Source organism: Astatotilapia calliptera, chromosome 23 (genome assembly GCF_900246225.1).
Source record: "Astatotilapia calliptera chromosome 23, fAstCal1.2, whole genome shotgun sequence".
NCBI lineage: Eukaryota > Metazoa > Chordata > Actinopteri > Cichliformes > Cichlidae > Astatotilapia > Astatotilapia calliptera.
The window spans coordinates 31581584-31600475 of NC_039323.1; the positions used below are offsets into that span (position 1 = coordinate 31581584).

General features: G+C 39.0%; 2 protein-coding genes across 4 annotated transcripts in view; one reads left to right on the forward strand and one right to left on the reverse strand.

Annotated features, from left to right (window-relative positions):
- Nucleotides 1–4219, reverse strand: part of txndc16 (thioredoxin domain containing 16) — a 16755-nt gene extending 12536 nt beyond the window's left edge. For both annotated transcript variants that reach the window (XM_026158263.1, XM_026158260.1), the window contains exons 1-6: nt 3786–4219; nt 3329–3499; nt 1968–2050; nt 1812–1885; nt 736–810; nt 393–514 (exon numbers count right to left, since the gene is read on the reverse strand). In XM_026158263.1, coding sequence (XP_026014048.1) covers nt 393–514; nt 736–810; nt 1812–1885; nt 1968–2050; nt 3329–3485 — 511 coding nt within the window. In that variant the 5' untranslated portion in view covers nt 3486–3499; nt 3786–4219. The remainder of the gene's footprint in view (nt 1–392; nt 515–735; nt 811–1811; nt 1886–1967; nt 2051–3328; nt 3500–3785) is intronic.
- On the forward strand, nt 3430–18191 carry gpr137c (G protein-coupled receptor 137c). 2 transcript variants are annotated; one of them, XM_026158265.1, is made up of 9 exons: nt 3430–3492; nt 6169–6625; nt 13575–13624; nt 13929–14036; nt 14189–14327; nt 15005–15154; nt 16564–16689; nt 16781–16905; nt 16995–18191. In XM_026158265.1, the coding sequence occupies exons 2-9, from the start codon at nt 6251–6253 to the stop codon at nt 17275–17277; spliced, it is 1356 nt and encodes a 451-aa protein (XP_026014050.1). In that variant the 5' UTR covers nt 3430–3492; nt 6169–6250; the 3' UTR covers nt 17278–18191. The 2 variants fall into 2 exon arrangements, with proteins under 2 accessions (XP_026014050.1, XP_026014049.1); XM_026158264.1 differs by lacking the exon at nt 3430–3492 and having other exon boundaries at nt 5888–6625.
- Nucleotides 18192–18892: the final 701 nt, after the last annotated feature.

Sequence of the window (18892 nt, forward strand, 5' to 3'; positions counted from 1 at the left end):
TTACCATCTTTAATTTAGGACTTGGTGATATGACCTCAAATTAACATCATGATTTTGAATTTTGATCGATGAATGATTATGCATACACATACACAGGCTGGTGACCTGTCGCAGGGCTAACACAGAGAGACGGACAACACTCGCACCTGTGGGCAATGTAGAATCACCATCTGCTGGAGTTTTACAGTCGGCTCAGTGTTCGAATTACGCTCTGAGTCATGTGACAACACAAACGGTATGTTTTATAGTTTATATAAGTATTAACAGAAATGAAAAACAAAGAAACAAAAATAACAGACACGGGCAAGATTGTGATTGTCCGTTTTGATTCCTTTTGAATTAACTGCCCAGCCTTACATTAATTACTATCCTTCCTGTCCTTCTTCCCATACCTTGTGTTCCCAGACTGCAAACATAACCAAGCACAATGTCTTTCTTCCCTCTGGCTGCCTTTTCCATTGCGAGGAGGTCAGCGTCTGTGTGGACATACTTTATCTCATCACGTAGAATGGCGCTGGAAGAGAAAAGCCGTCTTCAGTTAAATGCCAGAAGTACACGTTTGGCTCCCTCCTTTCATTTTTTCCCCCAACAAAGCTCACCAAAAGACAAAAAATAATGAGTGACTTTGGTTCTGGTTCAATCTCAGTGGATCATCTGAATGTATGTGATCCTAAAGGGTTCAAAAGTTAAAGTTTCACAAAGGTCTCTACAACACAGAGCATAAGCCTTACTTACAACAAGACTTCGGAGACTATCGAGTTGACGTCAAAGATAGTTTCCAAATCAAAACTCAAGAACTCCTTACCGCCTCTAGCAACAGAAAGACAAGGGCAGATTCAACGAGATTGCAACCATGCAGACACAAAAACCCTCATGAAGGTTATAATGTTCAGTTTTTATTCTCACTGCTGTTGAAAGTCATTGATGAAACTTTATGGACACTGAATGTTTTTTTACAGTTACAAATTCTAGTTTTAAAGGGAAGCTGTTAAGAAGTTTACTGCATTACATTTCAGTTTCCATAATACTTTGTCCACTTCATTACTATATATTAGGGGAGTAGGTAAAAAGGTTGATACAGTAGCATTAATAGTGTATCTCAGTGATGATAGCTGGGATAATACCTTTTGTGTTGATTGTTAGAAATACAATGAGAGTAAAGTTTTCATTAATATGAGCAGTAGCCCTTCCAACATGTAGTTAGAACTTCCTCTGGACTCTGATGCAGAGCATTTAGGGTGGATGCCAACAGGTGGCAGCAGATATTTTCATACTGAGGAGCAACAGAAATTGAAGTGGGGGAGAGACCAGTTAGATATAGTTTGGTGGAATAACTTTGCCTGTTTAACACAGCCAACAGAGTTGGGATCTGATTGCTCATGGAGTCAGGAATCAGGTTGAAGGGAAGCTACGTCTTTTCTTTCTTGATGAGTCAGAGATCAAATTCAAACACAGAGCTAAATTACACCAATTTTTACATTAAATGTGAACATCACTTCCCAGTGTGAACAAATGCCAGTGAATTAAGTTGGAAATCACAGAGAAAGAGACAATCAGCAGATTTATTATCCTTATTTACAGACTTGAATTGTTATTCTTCCATTCTGTTACTGTAGCTTAGCATGATTCACACTTTAAAATAACCGTCACTTATTGTGCTTTGGCTGCTGTAGGTCCCACTTCACCCACGCTCAGAAACAAGCTATTTTAGTTCACTTTGCCCATCCTTTAAAACATCTTTCTTCTGATTGGCTGCCCCTCCATGTTCTGGTCATTTTAGAATGAACACATACTGAGACTTTACAACTCACCTGAACAAAAAAGCAGTGTGCAGCAGCTGTTCCTCTGCGCAGTACGTGTAAACCAGCTCTTTGTTACAGTTCACCTAAAAAGCAACGACAAAAAAGTGATTCAACATCAACTTCAATGACTGATGAAGCGCAGTGCTCACAGGGGTCTACACTTACCTTACCAACTAGTACTCCATAATCCTGAAGAGCTTCAACAGACTTCTCCAACTCCACCAGGAACAGAGAGATGGTCGGAGAGACTGGAAACAGAGGAGGCGACAAAGAGAAACGCCTTTCAGACACGGACTGCTTTCCATTAATCTGAATCCACACGTTTTAATGTATGATGAATTTTCTCTTACTCATCTTATGCTACACATTCACATGTATTAAAGATTTAATTTTTTTTATTAAACTGAACTTTTAAAAAACTAAACCTTAAAAAAAAATGTTGTTTGACATCATTTAATGACTGAATCTCAATCTGTGAACACATTTCAACATTAAATGTGTTTGGATTACAATCAGACTGTAGCTGCTTTGAAAACGTCACTCTAAATACATTTGATTCAGTTTAGAGCCTTAAAGTCATTTCAGCTTCAGCTTCACTCAAAAGTACACATCATTTGCAAGATCCAGCTGTGACAGACAGTTTTCCATTAGTGTGACCGATTACAGCACGACTAATAATTGATCATTGATCAGTGTGTAACATACAGTAAATGTTTGCAGTACTGCCCACACACAGAGTTAGAGTTGTGGACTCTACAGAATTGATTGTGAGCTGGTTATGAATAAACGTGATCGCCGTCTCTGTCCTTATATATTTATGACTCAATAACTGGGAAAGTGTTCATGTTAAGTACACAAAACAGCAAACTCCCGTAAAACTGGTATTTCTGTGTCTGTAAAAACATAACATGAGCTTTGACAGCAACTTTATTACCTTGGAATGGAATCAAAGCATCAGTCACCTGGTTCAGGAGGGGAGGAGTCAGAGAGAAACTGTCTCTGTGAACTAAGCCTGCCAGCAGGTCTAGTTCACAGAGTCTGTTACCCTGGCAACTGACTCAGAATTTAATTTAATCGTCTTTCTGGACCAGAAAGCGAGAGTTTCCCTTATTTATGGTGAAAGCAAACCCAGAGATGTTAGCTAATCCTGCTTCCTGGAATAGGGCCCTAGCAGACAGAATGTCACTCACTATTTATGCACAGCCAGAAACAACACATTGATGTTCTGGTAGTCATTTTGGTCTTTTTAACCCTCCAGCATCATCTAGAATCTCTGCAAAGCTCTTCTTCATCTCTTCATGTAGAAGAGATGGCTCTCCTGCAAAAATGCCGCACAGCTCCTTATTTCAGTAAACTGACGTCACGTCAGCATGGCTGCTAATTTCATTAGCATGTTGAACTCATCAAAATACACTTGTTCAGCACGCTTGCATGTTTCACATCACAAGCCTGATAATGAGGAGCGTGGGACCTATGACAAATATACAGCAGCACAGCTGAGATAGCATGAGCAGTGAGCGGCCTACCTTGATGCTCAAAATAGATGAACATCATCTTCCCAGAATGCAATTTCTCATAAAAGTCCGCAGCTGTGTATTTAATCAGGTCTGAAGTGTTGGCCTTGTCTGTGCACCGTCCCGACCTCATCCACAGCAGGAAGACAGTAACACACATCCACATCATGGCTGAGGTGTGTTCTTTGGAAGAAACAATACTGTTAAAGGAGCACAATTGTGTGTGTGTGTGTGTATATATATATATATATATATATAGAGTTTGTAATAATCTCAGCTTCTGAAATTTCCAAACTGCGCAGGGGAGCTGTCATATTTGAGTCCTAAACAAGAAAAGGGGACGATTAAGGCTCGTTATTTTTTTATGTGACCCATACCATCTGCTATAACTGGTTAATATTTCTTGTTCGGCTCAATCAAATGAACAGCAGCACGTAAGAAGTGACAAAAAAAGCATGCTATCTGTTACCTGAAGAAGCAGACTGCAGAAAACCTTAAGGCTTAACTTGTTTCTTTCCAAGAGGTAAAAACCACAGCTAAAGCATTGTTGGAGGGAGAAACATCACAGCGATAATTATGAGCAAAAAACTATCTTACAAATATAAAACGTCCAAAAAGTCCAAAAACACCGCTTTAAGATTTTCTTAAAAGCTAATTCTTTAGCTAGGCTTGTTAGCTGCCTATTGATGGATATTCGTGCTAAGGGCTTTAAATAGCTAACAATTAGCTGATATTAGTTTTAAATTTAGAATATGCATGTCGCTATATGTCCGCGGGGAATCTAGGCCCAAACCAAAACTGTTTCCAATGTTATTTTTCGCCTTGATACACAATGAAATCTAAGAAAATAGTTCAAGATGTGACTCTCCAATATTAGCAAAACACTGTTAAATGCTCAGTTACGACGGCACTTCCGGGAAGCGTTTCAAAATAAAACCACAATAATATATATTTTTTTAAATTTATTTATACGTGCAAGCAAACATGAAAATATAGCATATAAGCCAAAAACAAGGACTGTACAGTTATAAAGAGCTTGAAAGTCAATATCATGTATCACCAGCTATATTCTTCATCACAGCCTCTATTTCTTCTAATTTTTTAAGCAGTCCTCAGGAATGGTTCCCCAAGCTTCTCGAATGACATTTTAAGCTCTTTCTTGGGATGTTGGCTGTCTTTTGTTCTGCTTTCTGTCAATATTATCCAGCACTGCTTCAATAATATCGAGGCTCAGACTCTGGAGACGAAAAAAATCAATGACTGATTAGGTTTTTCTATCCAGGTATACTTTTATTGCCTTGGCAGTGTGTTTGGGCTCAGTGTGATGATGGAAAATTAAACTGCTGCCAATCAGATGCGTTCCTGTTTGTATTGCATGGCGGATCAGAATCTAACGGTACTTTTCTGCGTTTATAATTCAATCAATTTTGATAAGATACCCAACACCACTGGTTGAAATGCACCCCTAAACCTTGGCTGTTGTACCTCTCTTCTAATGACCTCTGTACAAATTGGTGATATTGATTAATATTCCTCTGGAAATGGTCAGGGACAAGGACAGGAGTGAAAATAAATGATAATTCAATTTATTTATAAAGCGCTAAATCACAACACAGTCGCCTGAATGCACTTTATTAAAAAAAGAAAAGAAAAGGAGCTGTGGTCAAAGGAGCTTGCAAAGAAAAGCGTCTGGACTTCTTTAAGTTACTTGAAAACGTTTCACCTCTCATCCGAGAAGCTTCTTCAGTTCTAAGGTCAAATGGTGGAGAGTCCCAGATATAAACCTAGTGGGAGAATCCCCCCACAGAGGGACAAAAGGACCCCCCGATGATCCTCTAATCCCCTGAGCCAAGGTGTGAAACTGGGTGTGGGTCCCAATCAGCCAGAGTTTCGGGTTTTTGTCCCTCTGTGGGGGGTTACTTCCACTAGGTTTATATCTGGGACTCTCCACCATTTGACCTTAGAACTTTGCAAGCTCCTTTGACTACGATGACCTGGATGACTGAGAACCTTCACAGACAAAAGGAGCTGTGACTTCTTGAAAACAAAATAGAAAAACAATTACAGGCTGCTCTCTCTTTTTTTTAGTTAACGTAAAGCTAGCATGTGCGTTTATATTGAAACCACAGACGTTTTGGTGCCTCTGACTTTTTCCTTTACCCAACTTTCAGCCAACAGTATCTATCTGTTATCTATCTATCTGCTTGCGAGAGACACCCACTGGCATCCCTGAACCAAACACATTGTGGAAGGGTTTTGACTTGAGCAAATCACCAATCACACGCGCGCAGGGGGCGGAAACTTCCGCAGCTGACATCATCGTCACTCAATGAAGGAAGGAAGTTCTGGAGGTTGGGCGGCCTGATGAGCCAATGAAGCGGTGTTCTGATAATGTGGGTGTGCCACTGACGTTCACTTATGGGTGTTCGGAAAACAGCTACAACCTCCGGCTCAGGAGTCAGATGTTTTCCAATAAAACAAGGCTGGTGAGGAGCCAAGATGGCGGCCTGCGAAGAGCCAGTTTCCCTGTTAATTGGGACCGAGGGGGCGGGTCTATATAACTGCATCACAGCTGATCTGGAGGTTCCCCCCCCCCCTCAAGTTGTTTTTTTGCAGAGAGCAGCTTTGCAGAGAATCACAAGGGGACCTCTCTCTTGTTTTCTTTCTCCTCTGTCTTGTTATTCTAACCTGGCGCTTTAGAAAAAACTAAATCCAGCCTTTTTTTTTTTCGTTTTCAGACCCGTAGCGAATTTAAAGCACAGCGCAGTTCCACAATGCCACTTCTTTTCAGAATAAACTGCTTTTCTCGCAATTTTTCACCCGCACCCCCTCGTCTTTTTTGTCACCCACAGTGAATTTAGCCCAGGTCTGACCCACTTTGAAGTGTGTTCGCCTTCACTGCACCTCATGTGTTAGTGCGAGCCGCCGGCGGAGATGTTTTCGGCAGGAGAGGAGGTTCATTCCCAGTTGTTTACCTCACTGAAGGAGTCCTCCGGAGCTGCAGTCTCCCCAGCACTGGAGCTCAGTCTAACTGCCGTCTACACCGTCCTCTACTCCCTCCTGTTTGTTTTCGTCTACCTGCAGCTCTGGCTCATTTTGCACTACGGACACAAGCGTTTCAGCTATCAGAGTGTGTTTCTGTTTCTGTGCCTGCTGTGGGCAGCGCTGCGGACGACGCTCTTCTCTTTCTACTTTAAAAATGTGGTGCAGGCCAACCAGCTGCAGCCTCTGGCCTACTGGCTGCTCTACTGCTTCCCCGTCTGCCTGCAGTTCTTCACCCTCTGCCTGCTCAACCTCTACTTCACACAGGTAAGGGTGTGTGTGTGTGAGATGTACAGGGTTTGTATGAGATACCAGATTTCATTAAACTGCTGACACTGCAGTTTTCCCTTCTTTTGGCCCTAAATGCAAGCATAAGCACTTACAGTTGGTCAGGGATGCCTTTATCCACCTGTCTAGTGCAAATGTCAGTCACAGGGGACTGGAAAAACACATCATCAGTGAAGGATCCAGTGCTCTTAAGGTCTTGTGCTGCCAGTTTGAAAAGTTTTAATAACAGACTATATGGATGTTGCCACTATGATGTCACTAAATCCTGTCTTTGAAGGCTTGAGCTGAAGGACATTGGCATGCTAACTTTTTAAACCACATGTTACAAACACAGGGTGTATATGACCGAGACACTGAGAGGAACTGGACAGTCAAACGGTAGGTAGGCCCAACCTAAAGAGAGCCTTCTGTACTCTAAAGGGGAGCAAAATACATAAAATGAGCATTATGTTGGATTTTCTAAACTAGATATTAACACCGCAAACTCATCAAGCTACTATTAGGAGTAGCTTGAAGTTCTTTTCTGAACTGAGCGGTTGCTGTTATATTTTAGGCCTGCATATAGAACAAAATGACTGTTTGCACCAGAAATTAGTGAGGGTGGTCTCTACGCTTGGAAAAACCCAGAAACCATTCAAATGGTCATCAAAACAAGTCTTTATTGATATATTCTGAAGTGTCGAAACTGGTCATTGAGAGTACAGTGGAGGTCGTCAAATGTCGTCTCTATGGGGGGGAAAGAGGTATAACTGTGCTGCAGGTTTAATAGGGTGATTGGACAGCCTAGAAAGAGATTGGGTTTGCCTAAAGACAGAGAGACTTACCAGGTGAACCAGAAAGCACAGATCACAAGACACACCTGTAGAAAGTAAGAGCTACATAGAGGGACAGGCACAAGGTTAATGGTATGTCAAAGGTTTTACAGATAATACATCTTCTGTGTGTCATGAATTCAGAGCTGCATGATAGTTTATCAGATTCAGTAGCTCAGTGTTTGCTTTGTATTTCAATAAACAAGTATCACGTGTTTCACATAGACATACTTGTACATTATGAATACTTTTTAGCGGACCATGCATCAAAGGTGTAGGCAGCAATTAATTCACCTTCAGAGATTCATTGAATGCACGATAAAACGTGCTGGACTCATCTGCCACTTTATTAGGTGCACCTTACTAGTTCCAGTTTGAATCTTCTTTTGACATTCAGAACTGCCTTAATTCTTTGTGGCGTAGACTCAGCAAAGTGCTGAAAACATTTCTCAGATTGGCATGATTGCATCACAAAGTTGCTGAAGATTTTGTCTGCTGCAAAGTCATGAGATTCTCTTGTTCTACCGCATCTGAATGGTGCTCCATTGCACTGAGATCTGGTGACGAAGACACAAGTTTAAGAGTATTTCAGCTTTGTCACATAGTTGTCCTATTACAAAGCTTAAATCGTTGTTATTCTGGTGGAAGCAGACATCAGAAGATGCGGACGGTGTGGTCATAAAGGAATGGACATGGTCAGCAACAATACCCAAGTTGGTTGTAGCATTTTTAACAATGCTCCATTGGTATTATAGGGACTAAAGAGTGCCAAGAAAATATCCCCACATCATTAAAACCCCATCACCAGCATGAATCGTTGATACAAGGTAGGATTGAGCCACGTTTTCATGTTGTCTACATCAAATTCAGACCCTGTTATCTTAAAGTTGGGGTAAAGACTGGAGTGGCACTCGGTGTTTGTGCTGGAAAGTCCCAGCAGATCAGCAGCTTCTGAAATATTCAGACCAGCCTATATGGAAACCAAGAATCATGCAGCATTTAAAGTCACTTTCTTTCCCATTCTTGGATACATCCTCACGTTTACACTTTAGTACAAGGGTGGAGAACTCCAGACCTCAAGGGCCGGTGTCCTGCAGGTTTTAGATAGCACCCTGGATCAACACACCTGAATCAAACGACTAGTTCATTACCAGGTCTCTGGAGAACTTCAAGACATGTTCAGGAGGTCATTTCGCTATTTAGATCAGCTGTGTTGGATCAAGGACACATCCAAAACCTGCAGGACACCGGCCCTTGAGGCCTGGAGTTGGACACCCCTGCTCTAGTAGGTCGTCTCGATCGTCATGCACGCCTGTATGCAGTGAGTTGTTGCCATGTGACTGGCGGATGAGAGCAGGTATTCTTATTAAAGTGGCTAATTAGTGCGAAGTGGTCATTCTCAGATGTAAGAACATTTCTGATTGCGGAAACCTTACATGCGGAAAATACATGTTCTTGTATATTTGGTTTATTAAGCTTTCCTAATTGTTTTTGTTACTTTTGGAGAAACTAAGGCTTGCAGTTTTAGTTGTTATGCTAATAAGCCTAAACACACTTTATGCTGAGCTAAGCTAATCAGCTGCTAATTGTAATGTCATACTTGGCCAATACTATTACTGCTACTACTAAAAATAGTAATAGTGATATTCCATCAATACTTAATGGATGGATATAAAAGTGTCTTCAATCTTATTATTGAAATATTTGTCATAAAGTGACAGTATCAAAGCTATCAATTTGATATAGCCAGTTTTTCATTACGTGGTGTCTAAAATAGCAGGGGTTCCCTCTAAAAATGTATGCGCAGCTAAATAAATATGGCCAGTGTTATCACCATTGGCCTACATGTTCTGGGCGGACTGGTTTGAAGCAGTTTGGGTTGGTTTTGAAAGCTTTGCAAATAGACTCTGTTCATGTCCTGGGGTGACAGAAGGTGGATTGCATTTGCTTCTAACCTCCATTAGTGTTTCCTGTGCAGTAAGTGGATTGGACTCAAGAAAATGTCCCTGTTTGCTGTCACGGACGCAGTTGTTTAACACCTGCTCATGCCAAATGCATCTACGCATGTTGGGATTGTCACATGACTGGCCAGCCCAGTGAACAAACATTTCCAGCTTGTGGTTTGACGTCTGGTCAGAAGCACCTCCACACTCTCGGCTGGTTCACTAATGTCTCATTTACATACAGGGAGAGTAAAAAGGAAGCCCATCCAACTGGCTAAGTGGAGGTTTGGTAATGAAACCAATGGTGTCCTATGACTGCTGATTAGTCATTGTTGCTTATGTGTAAATGCACACAAACTATGCTCCTTTTTAATATGAATAAAATTAGCATTACATTTCCTTGTGTTGAAATAACAAAAATGAATCATGTCACATATAGTTTTGTTTTGCTTTGTTGTCACTATAGATTTAAATCTAAATTTAAATATACCCATGTTGGAATATCATGTGACAGGCCAGCCCAGTGAATGAACATTTCCAGGTCTGGCCAGATTTGAGTAATATATCTGAATCATATGTTCTTATAGTGTATACAGCTCAAACTGAACGCTCTCTCTGCAGTAAACTATTGCAGGCTCAGTAATAGCAGAAAACACTTTTTGCTCACTTCTTCTGTTTGACCACCATTGTTATCTCTACGCCAGCGGTGGCTCAGCTGGCCTGTATGTAAGCAAAGTTACTCACAGCAATGAAGCATCAAAGAACTCAACTGTGCTTTGTAAAGAATTGAATAATTTTACAAACTTTCAGCTTTATTTGTCACTTTGCTTGTTACAAAAAATAAAACAGAGTTAGCTGGTAAGAATTGGAATTTGTGGGTTGCGATTGCTTATTGCTTGTTTTCTGCATTAAACTACCTTGTGACAATTTGCATGAATGGATATCAGAAATATGGCTTTGGTTAATATTAACTCCCAGACAAATATTGTCTTGTGTAAATGGGACAAAAGCCAAAAATGCTGGAAATCAATGGCAGACACTTACTCAGGGTTAACTGGAAGCGTCTTCACTAACCATGTGACAGTGACTCATAAAGGGTCATTTTGCTGACTATCAAAACCCACAAAACGATATCATTTACTGTAAAAACTGTTAAGAAAACTCCACACTTAAAAACATGAAACAAAATCTTATTGTTATTGAAAAATGACCAAACTGATAAATGTCTTGTCAAAAATAATGAAATTTATTATTCTTTGAGTCCAGGTATGGACCTCTTAGGGTCGTGACAAATGCCCCAGGGCTACTGTAACATTTGTAATTGAAATATTTAGCATTTTATAGATTTAAAAACTTAAACCTGCTAATATATAAGATTCTTATGAAAATATGCAGCATAATAGGAGGAATTCAGATCATCTCGCCATTAAAATAAGGTCCAAATTAAGAATTCTGATCCAGTGATATGTTTATATCCCAGCATAGTGAATATTTTAACTTTAGGTATTTTAATGTTTTGATGCTAATACTTGTGTATTTCTACTTTTGCAGAGTCATTGCTTTTATTTAAGAGTCTAAATACTACTTCTCCATCTTGCAAGGCAGTTCTTAAACATAAAGCAGTATTTAAAAATGTGTGTTGTGTCGCTTTTCATGTTAGAACTCCTGTACGAGAGCACAGAGCTGCACGCGAGCCTAAAAATTGTACCCAGTATTTTCTATGCCGATAGACTGGCATTCATTTCTCAGCAAATACTCTGACTTAACTTGACTTCGTTTCTGAAAATGCATTAAAAAGAGCTTCATAGTATCATCACAGACCTTTAGATCTGCAGGGCTTTACTATTGAAACACATGACCGATTCTTTCAAACAGTATTGAATGATTTTTTTTTTTTTTCCACCTCACTGTTTAATGTTCACTTGCCTCTTTAGCTGAGGTCTGATATATTATCATGCAACTGCTGTGTGACATGCATGTGTGGAAATAGTGTCTTTCTGATGAGTTAGCTGTGACTCCTGGCATGTGATGTACTTCCCATTATTATACATTTTTTTTCTGCTTCCTACAAAAAGTGTAATGTAGTGATGAGTTTCCTATGCTGAGAGAAAACACAATAACAAATTGAACTATTCTCATTGTCTACTTATTAATAAAGACAAAGTATTGATAAGTGGACATTTTATATAGATGGTTTTTTATTTTTTAATTCCATAACCTACATGCAGAAACATAGTGCACATAAAGTATACACCCTGGTAGTCATGTGTTGCCTTGATGCTTCATTTCTAGGTTACCAATTACCTCCTCCTGGCCTACATTCTCACACAAAAGGCTCACTGATAATGTGTGTACGTGTCCATGTGTGTGTTTAAACTCAGCGTTGACTTGGTCAGTGTCCTGTGTGTCCAGTGCAAATGTAACATATAGTAATGTCAGAAATGGATGATGATTCATTTAACGTTGCTCAAAGGCAAATGTTGGCGTTTCCCTGTTTGTACCTCATAATCGCTGAATAAAGACTGTTTTGCTAAATATCTATGAAAAGGGACTCATTCCAAGGAGCGAGTGAACTTGGATCAGTGGATGTCTGTGTTCCAGCTTTTGTACCTTTAAGCTGGACTTGGGCACAGGTTAATGTTTTTTAGGCAGCTACTGATAAGATGTTGGCAACAAGGTGGCTGAGAGTCAATAGCTTGTGTAGTGCAGGTCTCAGCAGTTTATTAGCTCGTTTTTGTGCTGTGTGCAGCAGTTAGCATAGTATAGCATAGCATTGCATAGCAGCTAACATCATTTTATTTCATTTTTAGCTGTTTTACTGTTTAAAGAATATTCCAAATTTTTATGATGTTACAAAAATATGATTGTCACAGGTGAAGTATTTTAACGGGTTCCTATGTTTAAAAATTATCTAAAATTAGCTTATAAAATTAGCCAGAGCTGTAAAAGTCAAAGACATGTAGGGGTGGGGGATCTTTAACTTTCTGTTGTTGTAGAGAGTAATCGACTCAAGTTAAGCTGGGGCTGGGTCATACTGTCATGCAGTACCAATTTGAACCATAAGAGTTAAACAGGCTAATAATTGGGAGCACATTATGTGCACTGGTGGCACATAAATGTAGGTAGAGAACAAAGAAATATCAAAAGTTAGAAGAAAAACGGCACACATCACCCTTAGTGGTGAAAATGTTATTAACCCGTGCACACTGTAACTGAAAAAAATACCTTTAAAGACCAACCTGAAGAACTTGTCTATGTTTTGTGTTGCTACTCTCTAAATTATATGATCAGTGTGTTCTGTTGTGTCAATGGGGGGGGGAAGATGGCTATAGACATATTTTTCATTTACTCATCTGCATACAGCAGAGCAGTTAGTAGTTGTTATTAGCATTTAGTTTCTGGCTAACATCTAGTTTGCCTTTACAATGTGAATGTTGCAATTTGATAATATTTAAAGCAACATGACAGTCTTGCCAACCAGTAGAGGTTTTGCAAGTGCAGCTGTACTGGCTCTGCTTGTGTCAGAGAACAGTTTTATTGCTCCATAGGGACAGTCTGTGATAATCAGTGAGTCATAAAATGCCCAAACATACAGAAATGTAATTTCTAAAATCAACAATATATAAAAGAAAAGCACACAATGTGATCCTGTCTAACCTTCAGCTAGAAAGTCCAAATTATGTCTTACTAGAAAAGCTAACAGTGCATGGATTAAAAGACTTGCCATATGTCCATATATCTGTTAGTGGTTTCTGTGGAAGTAACATCTTTGCCCCTATGATGTTTTTCTTTATCTTTTGCTCAGCCAAAAGGTGTCACTATAACTGCTCTAAACTCTGTTTTAGACAGATTACCTTTTTCTTGGCTCTATATAATATAATTGACAGTGGGTATCCCTAATATGGCTGGGTCAGGCATAGATGTCTAGCTGTGAACACTGAAGCCCCACCTACCTGTTGTTTAAATCATTTATTTGCGATCATTGGGGCAGCCAATGAGAAGAAAGTCAGCTTGAGGGGCTAAACTGAGACATGGGCTGAACTGAGGGGGCTACAGCATGCAAAGCTATTATACTAAATGCCAATGATAACAGTATGGACTGGAAGTACACTGTTAATGTACAGTATCTGCCCTATAATTGTAATAAAAGTGATATCATTGTCTCTTTCTCAGGTGATGTTTAAAGCTAAAGCCAAGTATTCACCAGAGCTCACAAAGTACAAGTAAGTCTCTTTTTAATCTGTAATATTTGTGTTTTTAAGTAAACTGCATTTAGTTATGCAGTATTCCCTTTAACCTTGATTATTTAAGACAGAATTCAGAATAAGTCATAAGATCCTTCTTCTGCTTATGGCTAGAGTCTCTCTTTTGTCTTTCTTATTCTTTATACAAACACACACACACGTGCGCGCGCGCAGATGGATTGCAGCTTCAACACTATGAATATTAATAAGTTGTGTGTGAATAACGTCACATTTTTGGCCATCCTTTTACTGCCTGTCTGTATTTGTCTGTTTCCCTCTCCAGGGTTCCCCTACGTTTGTTCTTCCTGTGTCTCAGTATATTTTTCCTGGTGGTGAATTTGACTTGTGCACTGTTAGTGCAAGGAGCTCTTGAACACTCTGAATCCCCGAGGTACACAAAAACCTTTAATCAAAACAAAACAGTCAATTGAATGTTTTCTACTTACTTGAAAATAACGGAGAAAACATTCATTCATAGCACAGTTTTAATTCTGAATTTTATCCCAGTATTTAAAGACATTAGCATAACCTCTGTGTTTCCAGTGATGGGAGTGTCAGACATGCAGTCTTGGCCCGGGTCCTGATCAACGACAGTCTGTTTGTGCTGTGTGCCATATCTCTGGCTGTGTGCATCTTCAAGATCGCCAAGATGTCATCTGCCAACGTTTATCTCGAGTCAAAGGTAGAAGGGGAAAAAAAGAAAAGAAAAAAGCATGAATTGTTCAGCTGCTTTTTCTTTAGATACACTGATATTACTTTCTTCTAATCAATAAATACAGTTAATACTCAACAATGTGAGATATTAGGAATTAATAATTTTGATGCTGATCATTCAGTGTCTTCAGATCATCCACTTTCCAACAGCACTGTTTGGGAAGTGAAGAAAACTGTAACCTGCATATTTTCGTCCCATCTGCAGGAGTCTGCCATTGTTTTTATGATATAAACTGTCTTTATAACGTAAAAAAACAATTTATCAGGGGAAAAAAAAATATGATCAGCTATTCTGCAAACAGCCACATGGGGGCGATTGAGATATTTTATCCTCCTTTCCCAAAAGTCCCAAAATTTGAAATTATTTTACACTACCAAAGTATAAAAACTATAAAGTAACCTTTACACAGGGAATAGTGAATGAATGAACAAGGTGCTTCTCTGGACACAACCTTAGAAATCCAATGAGAAAATATCATATCTCTCCTATAGTTCAATCTTTGGCTGTAGTCAGACATTTCTGTCACGCTAAAGCATCTGTTGTACTGGTGGATCACATCGGTGGCCCACATCTGACAATACATTACAGGAAAGCTGGCCGGCTGATGCGTGAGCTTGTAATAAGTGCAGAAATTCTTCCTTTAGGGTACATCCGTGTGCCAAGCGACAGCCATCGGTGCCATGGTGATTCTCCTCTTCATGTCCAGAGCCTGTTATAATCTGGTGGTGGTGGCCCTGACCCCACAGGACCGATTCAGTCCCTTTAATTATGGCTGGTACAGTGTTTCTGATCAGGTACTGTATCATGTGTGTTAAGTTATAGATATATCGTGTGTGTGTGTGTGTGTGGACAGTCCATCTAAGGAGATTTGGTAAGATGATACTTAATGGGGTAAAGGGCTTTGTTTGCTATAAATAACTATGTGTCTGTGTGAACTGACCTACATCTGAGTTCAGGCTTTGAGATGGACAGAGCTTTTTAAATCATTCCATTGTGTATTTTGTGGGCAGGTACTGCACACGACAAACAGTAACAGATCTCTAACAGGAGTGTAATCTGATATTATTTCCTTAATCTGGCAGTCTAATATTCTTCTATCCCTTTGTGTAGCGTCTGAGCACTTTCAGTTTACATCACGAGAAGATATACGCATACACATAACAGACAACAATTGTGTGAATATTATTATTATTATTATTATTATTATTATTATTAATGATAATATGTATTATTTGGTATTTCTGTCTATGAAGATTATTTGCCACTAAATTACTAGCCAAACTATTCGATAAGTGTGTACTAAGTATAGCCCACCTGATATAAACCAATCCAGTACTTGTTTCAGCTTGTTTTCTCCTTAGTTTTAAACATCTGCATTGCTGTCAATGATGATCAAGGTTGCCCTCTGGTGGATACAGCATGGAACATCAACAGTCAAAACATGGTTGAAGGGTTTTGGTTTGGATTGGGGGGTTTTGTGGTGGTGGTTCACCTCCTTTTTGTTTTTGTTTTTTTTAATATTATAAATGCTGATAATGATAGATTAGCATGCACCTAATCTTGGCCGACAATATCATTCCATATTGGGTGCTAGAGGCTTTGCATGATTCATGAGTGATATTTGTCTGTCAGAAATATGCTGTTTTAACCTCTCTTTAAGTTCCATGAGACCCCACCCATCTGTTCTAATATTACGTAAACAAGGAAAATTTTTTTTAAACGTATGTTTATGAGATAATTAATAAAATTAAAACCTACTATTTTAGCTTGAGCTAGGAATTGATTAGCTTAGCTTAGCATACAAACTGAAAGGAATAGAAACTTGAGGTTTGGTAATTTAGTAAATATTTTTAACTGTTTCTTTTGGAGTTTTTTTTGTCTACAAAAAAGGTACATGTGTAAATTTGTAGGTAGTTGGAAGCCATATTTTTAAATATATAAAGGCTAGCAGTTTCTCCGTGCTCCCAGTATTTAGGCTAAGCTGCGATAATTGCTACATGGCGCTAGCTACAAACTGGAACTTTGATATCAGAGTGGTATCCATCGCTTCTCAGCCTTCTTTATTATTTCAATATTTTAAGTTTTTTTTTTTTTTTTTTTAATTATTATTATTATTTTAAATTTTTTTTTTTCAGTTATTTGCTGCCTTCAATATGTTATAGGTCAAAGAAAATATCTGTAATACAGCGTGTTCTTGTTAAAGGCTGACGTACAGGAGATCAGCGGTGAAGCCTACATTGTGTTTGGGATCATTCTGTTCTTCTGGGAGTTGCTGCCTACCAGCTTAGTGGTGGTTTTCTTTAGAGTCCAGAGACCCAACCAAAACCTGGTAAACTAAGAAGTTAAAAATACTGTCTCATGTGAACTTTTTCAAAAGTTGTAAATTTGAGACAAAACTTAAATATGTCTGCATCTCTCAGGCTCCAGGAGGCATGATCAACAGCCATAGTTTCAGCTCCAGGGCTTATTTCTTTGACAATCCCCGGCGGTACGACAGCGATGACGACCTGTCCAGAAGCATCAATAACAGGACTGATCGGGCCAGGTGGGTATGAACATTTGAAGTTAAAAGTCACCATTTTTAAATCATGTTAAGCTCGTCGTTTAAAAAAATGTGTTCTCTCCCATCCTCAGTCTCCTGTCCACCACACCTCAACCAGGAGCATCTAGTTGGTATGGCTCCATCCAATGTAATGCACCTTTAGCAGCAGGGGTGTCATCTGCCCAGCAGCCACCATCTTCCACTGCGCCGCTCCTTTTTGCCTATGGAAACATCCAGAGTCACCATCACCACCATCACAACTACTACTCCACCCCCCAGAACAACTACCACCATCACCATCACAGTAACTATTATTCTACGCCACAGAATTATCACTGCGGATCACAGACATATTTCACCACCCCACAGAATTAAGCTGGAGTGGTCATAAAGATAAAAAAAAGAAAAAGGGGGGGGAAGAAAGAAGAGGGACTAATTACTTAAAATGTTTTGTTTTTTCCTTGTCTGCATTCTGCTTAACAAACAGTGTCATAGCTTGTACTTGTACAATTTTTTTTTCTCTGGACCAAATTGTGCATCATAATTGGTTTGCCAAATAATTTTGGAGAAATGTGGGGGTATAAGGTTGGCACACCATGACTACTTGCTTTTTGAAAGCCATCTTTAAACAGAAACCATGGAACAATTTGCAGCACTAGTGGCTAATATGCCTACAAATGAAGATGCTTTTTTGCTGTTTAATATTTTGGTCAATAACTTCTTGAGATTGGAACCAATCATCGACTGGGAAAAATCATCACCCTTTCCTGGTCAATTCCACTCAGACACTATTTATTTTGACATATATACGATAATCAAGCAGGTATGTAAGCTAAAGTGGCTAATCATGAATCTGCAACAGTATGACAGTGACGAGTTTGGGACGTCTTGTCAAATTGTTTGGATCATGTGACGGTTTTTGCAATAGAATTGTAAAAATGCAATTATTTTAATTGGCAGTAGGCTAAGTTGGGAAAGGGCACAGCACTGCAGGTGGGCTTTTTCAAAAGAAGAACCAATTCAGTATGCAGTTATCGCACATTAACACCTCTTTGCACTTTTCTGAAAGTGAAATATTTCTTAAGCGTTATTAAATAAATGGCTACGCAAACACAAGAGTCATCAGCTGTAGCCATAGCTAAAACCTTTTGACAAGCTAGCTGCAGGAGAGAATGGTGTGGCTAGCAGCTAACAAGGAAAAAATATTTTGTGTGCCTGCCACTGTGTACTGATGTAGTTACATTTAAAAAAAAAAAAAAAGATGAAGCTAATAAAAAGTTTAATTATCATTCCTTGTTTTATTTGCCACGCAGATGGTTCACCTGAATGCAAAAACAGCCTAATCAAATTAAACTGGCCAGTGCTATTTGGCTAATGGACTATGAACAGAAACCAGAAATCTTGTAAGCCTACACATTCCTACATATGCATACTTTTTTTTTTTTTTTTTTTTTTTTTTTTTTTTTTGGACAGAGATTTGTTCCCACAATTGAGATCTGGGAATGGTTTTTCACAATCCTCTTATGCTATAGAGAATGTTCTTGGGAAAGTTCAAACCTTTGTCATAATACCATTATAAGCTAGGCCATTAAAATCTAACCCTTTAAACATAGGAGTATCTCTTCACTATGAAAACTAAATTATGTACTTTTGCAAAAGACATTTCAAGATGTTTATCACTCTTAAGATCTAGTTTTGACAGGAATTAGCGTTTGCTAATTTGCCAGTGACTGTTGATTCAGCGAGTGCTAGGTTATACAGAGTGCTGACACTTTTGTTAATCTGTTTAGCAAGAAAATTAGCAGAGACCAAGAAAATGCAAGAAGCTAATGATTCCTTAGCTTCATGTGTTTTCATAACCAATTCCTTGACCAAACAGATCGGTAGGAATCTGTTTTTAAAGGCAAATTTATTACTTTTGTTAAAATGTTTCCGTTAAATTGTACCACACAAACAGAAAGGTGTACAAAAACTATCAAAAACCTTGCTA

Excerpts from the sequence above, each read along its gene's own strand:
- gpr137c (XM_026158265.1), top strand. The coding sequence starts at position 6,251 with ATGTTTTCGGCAGGAGAGGAGGTTCATTCCCAGTTGTTTACCTCACTG. Across the intron at positions 14,328-15,004 it reads ACGTTTATCTCGAGTCAAAG|GGTACATCCGTGTGCCAAGC; the intron begins GTAGAAGGGGAA and ends TTCTTCCTTTAG. Across the intron at positions 16,906-16,994 it reads AACAGGACTGATCGGGCCAG|TCTCCTGTCCACCACACCTC; the intron begins GTGGGTATGAAC and ends TCCCATCCTCAG.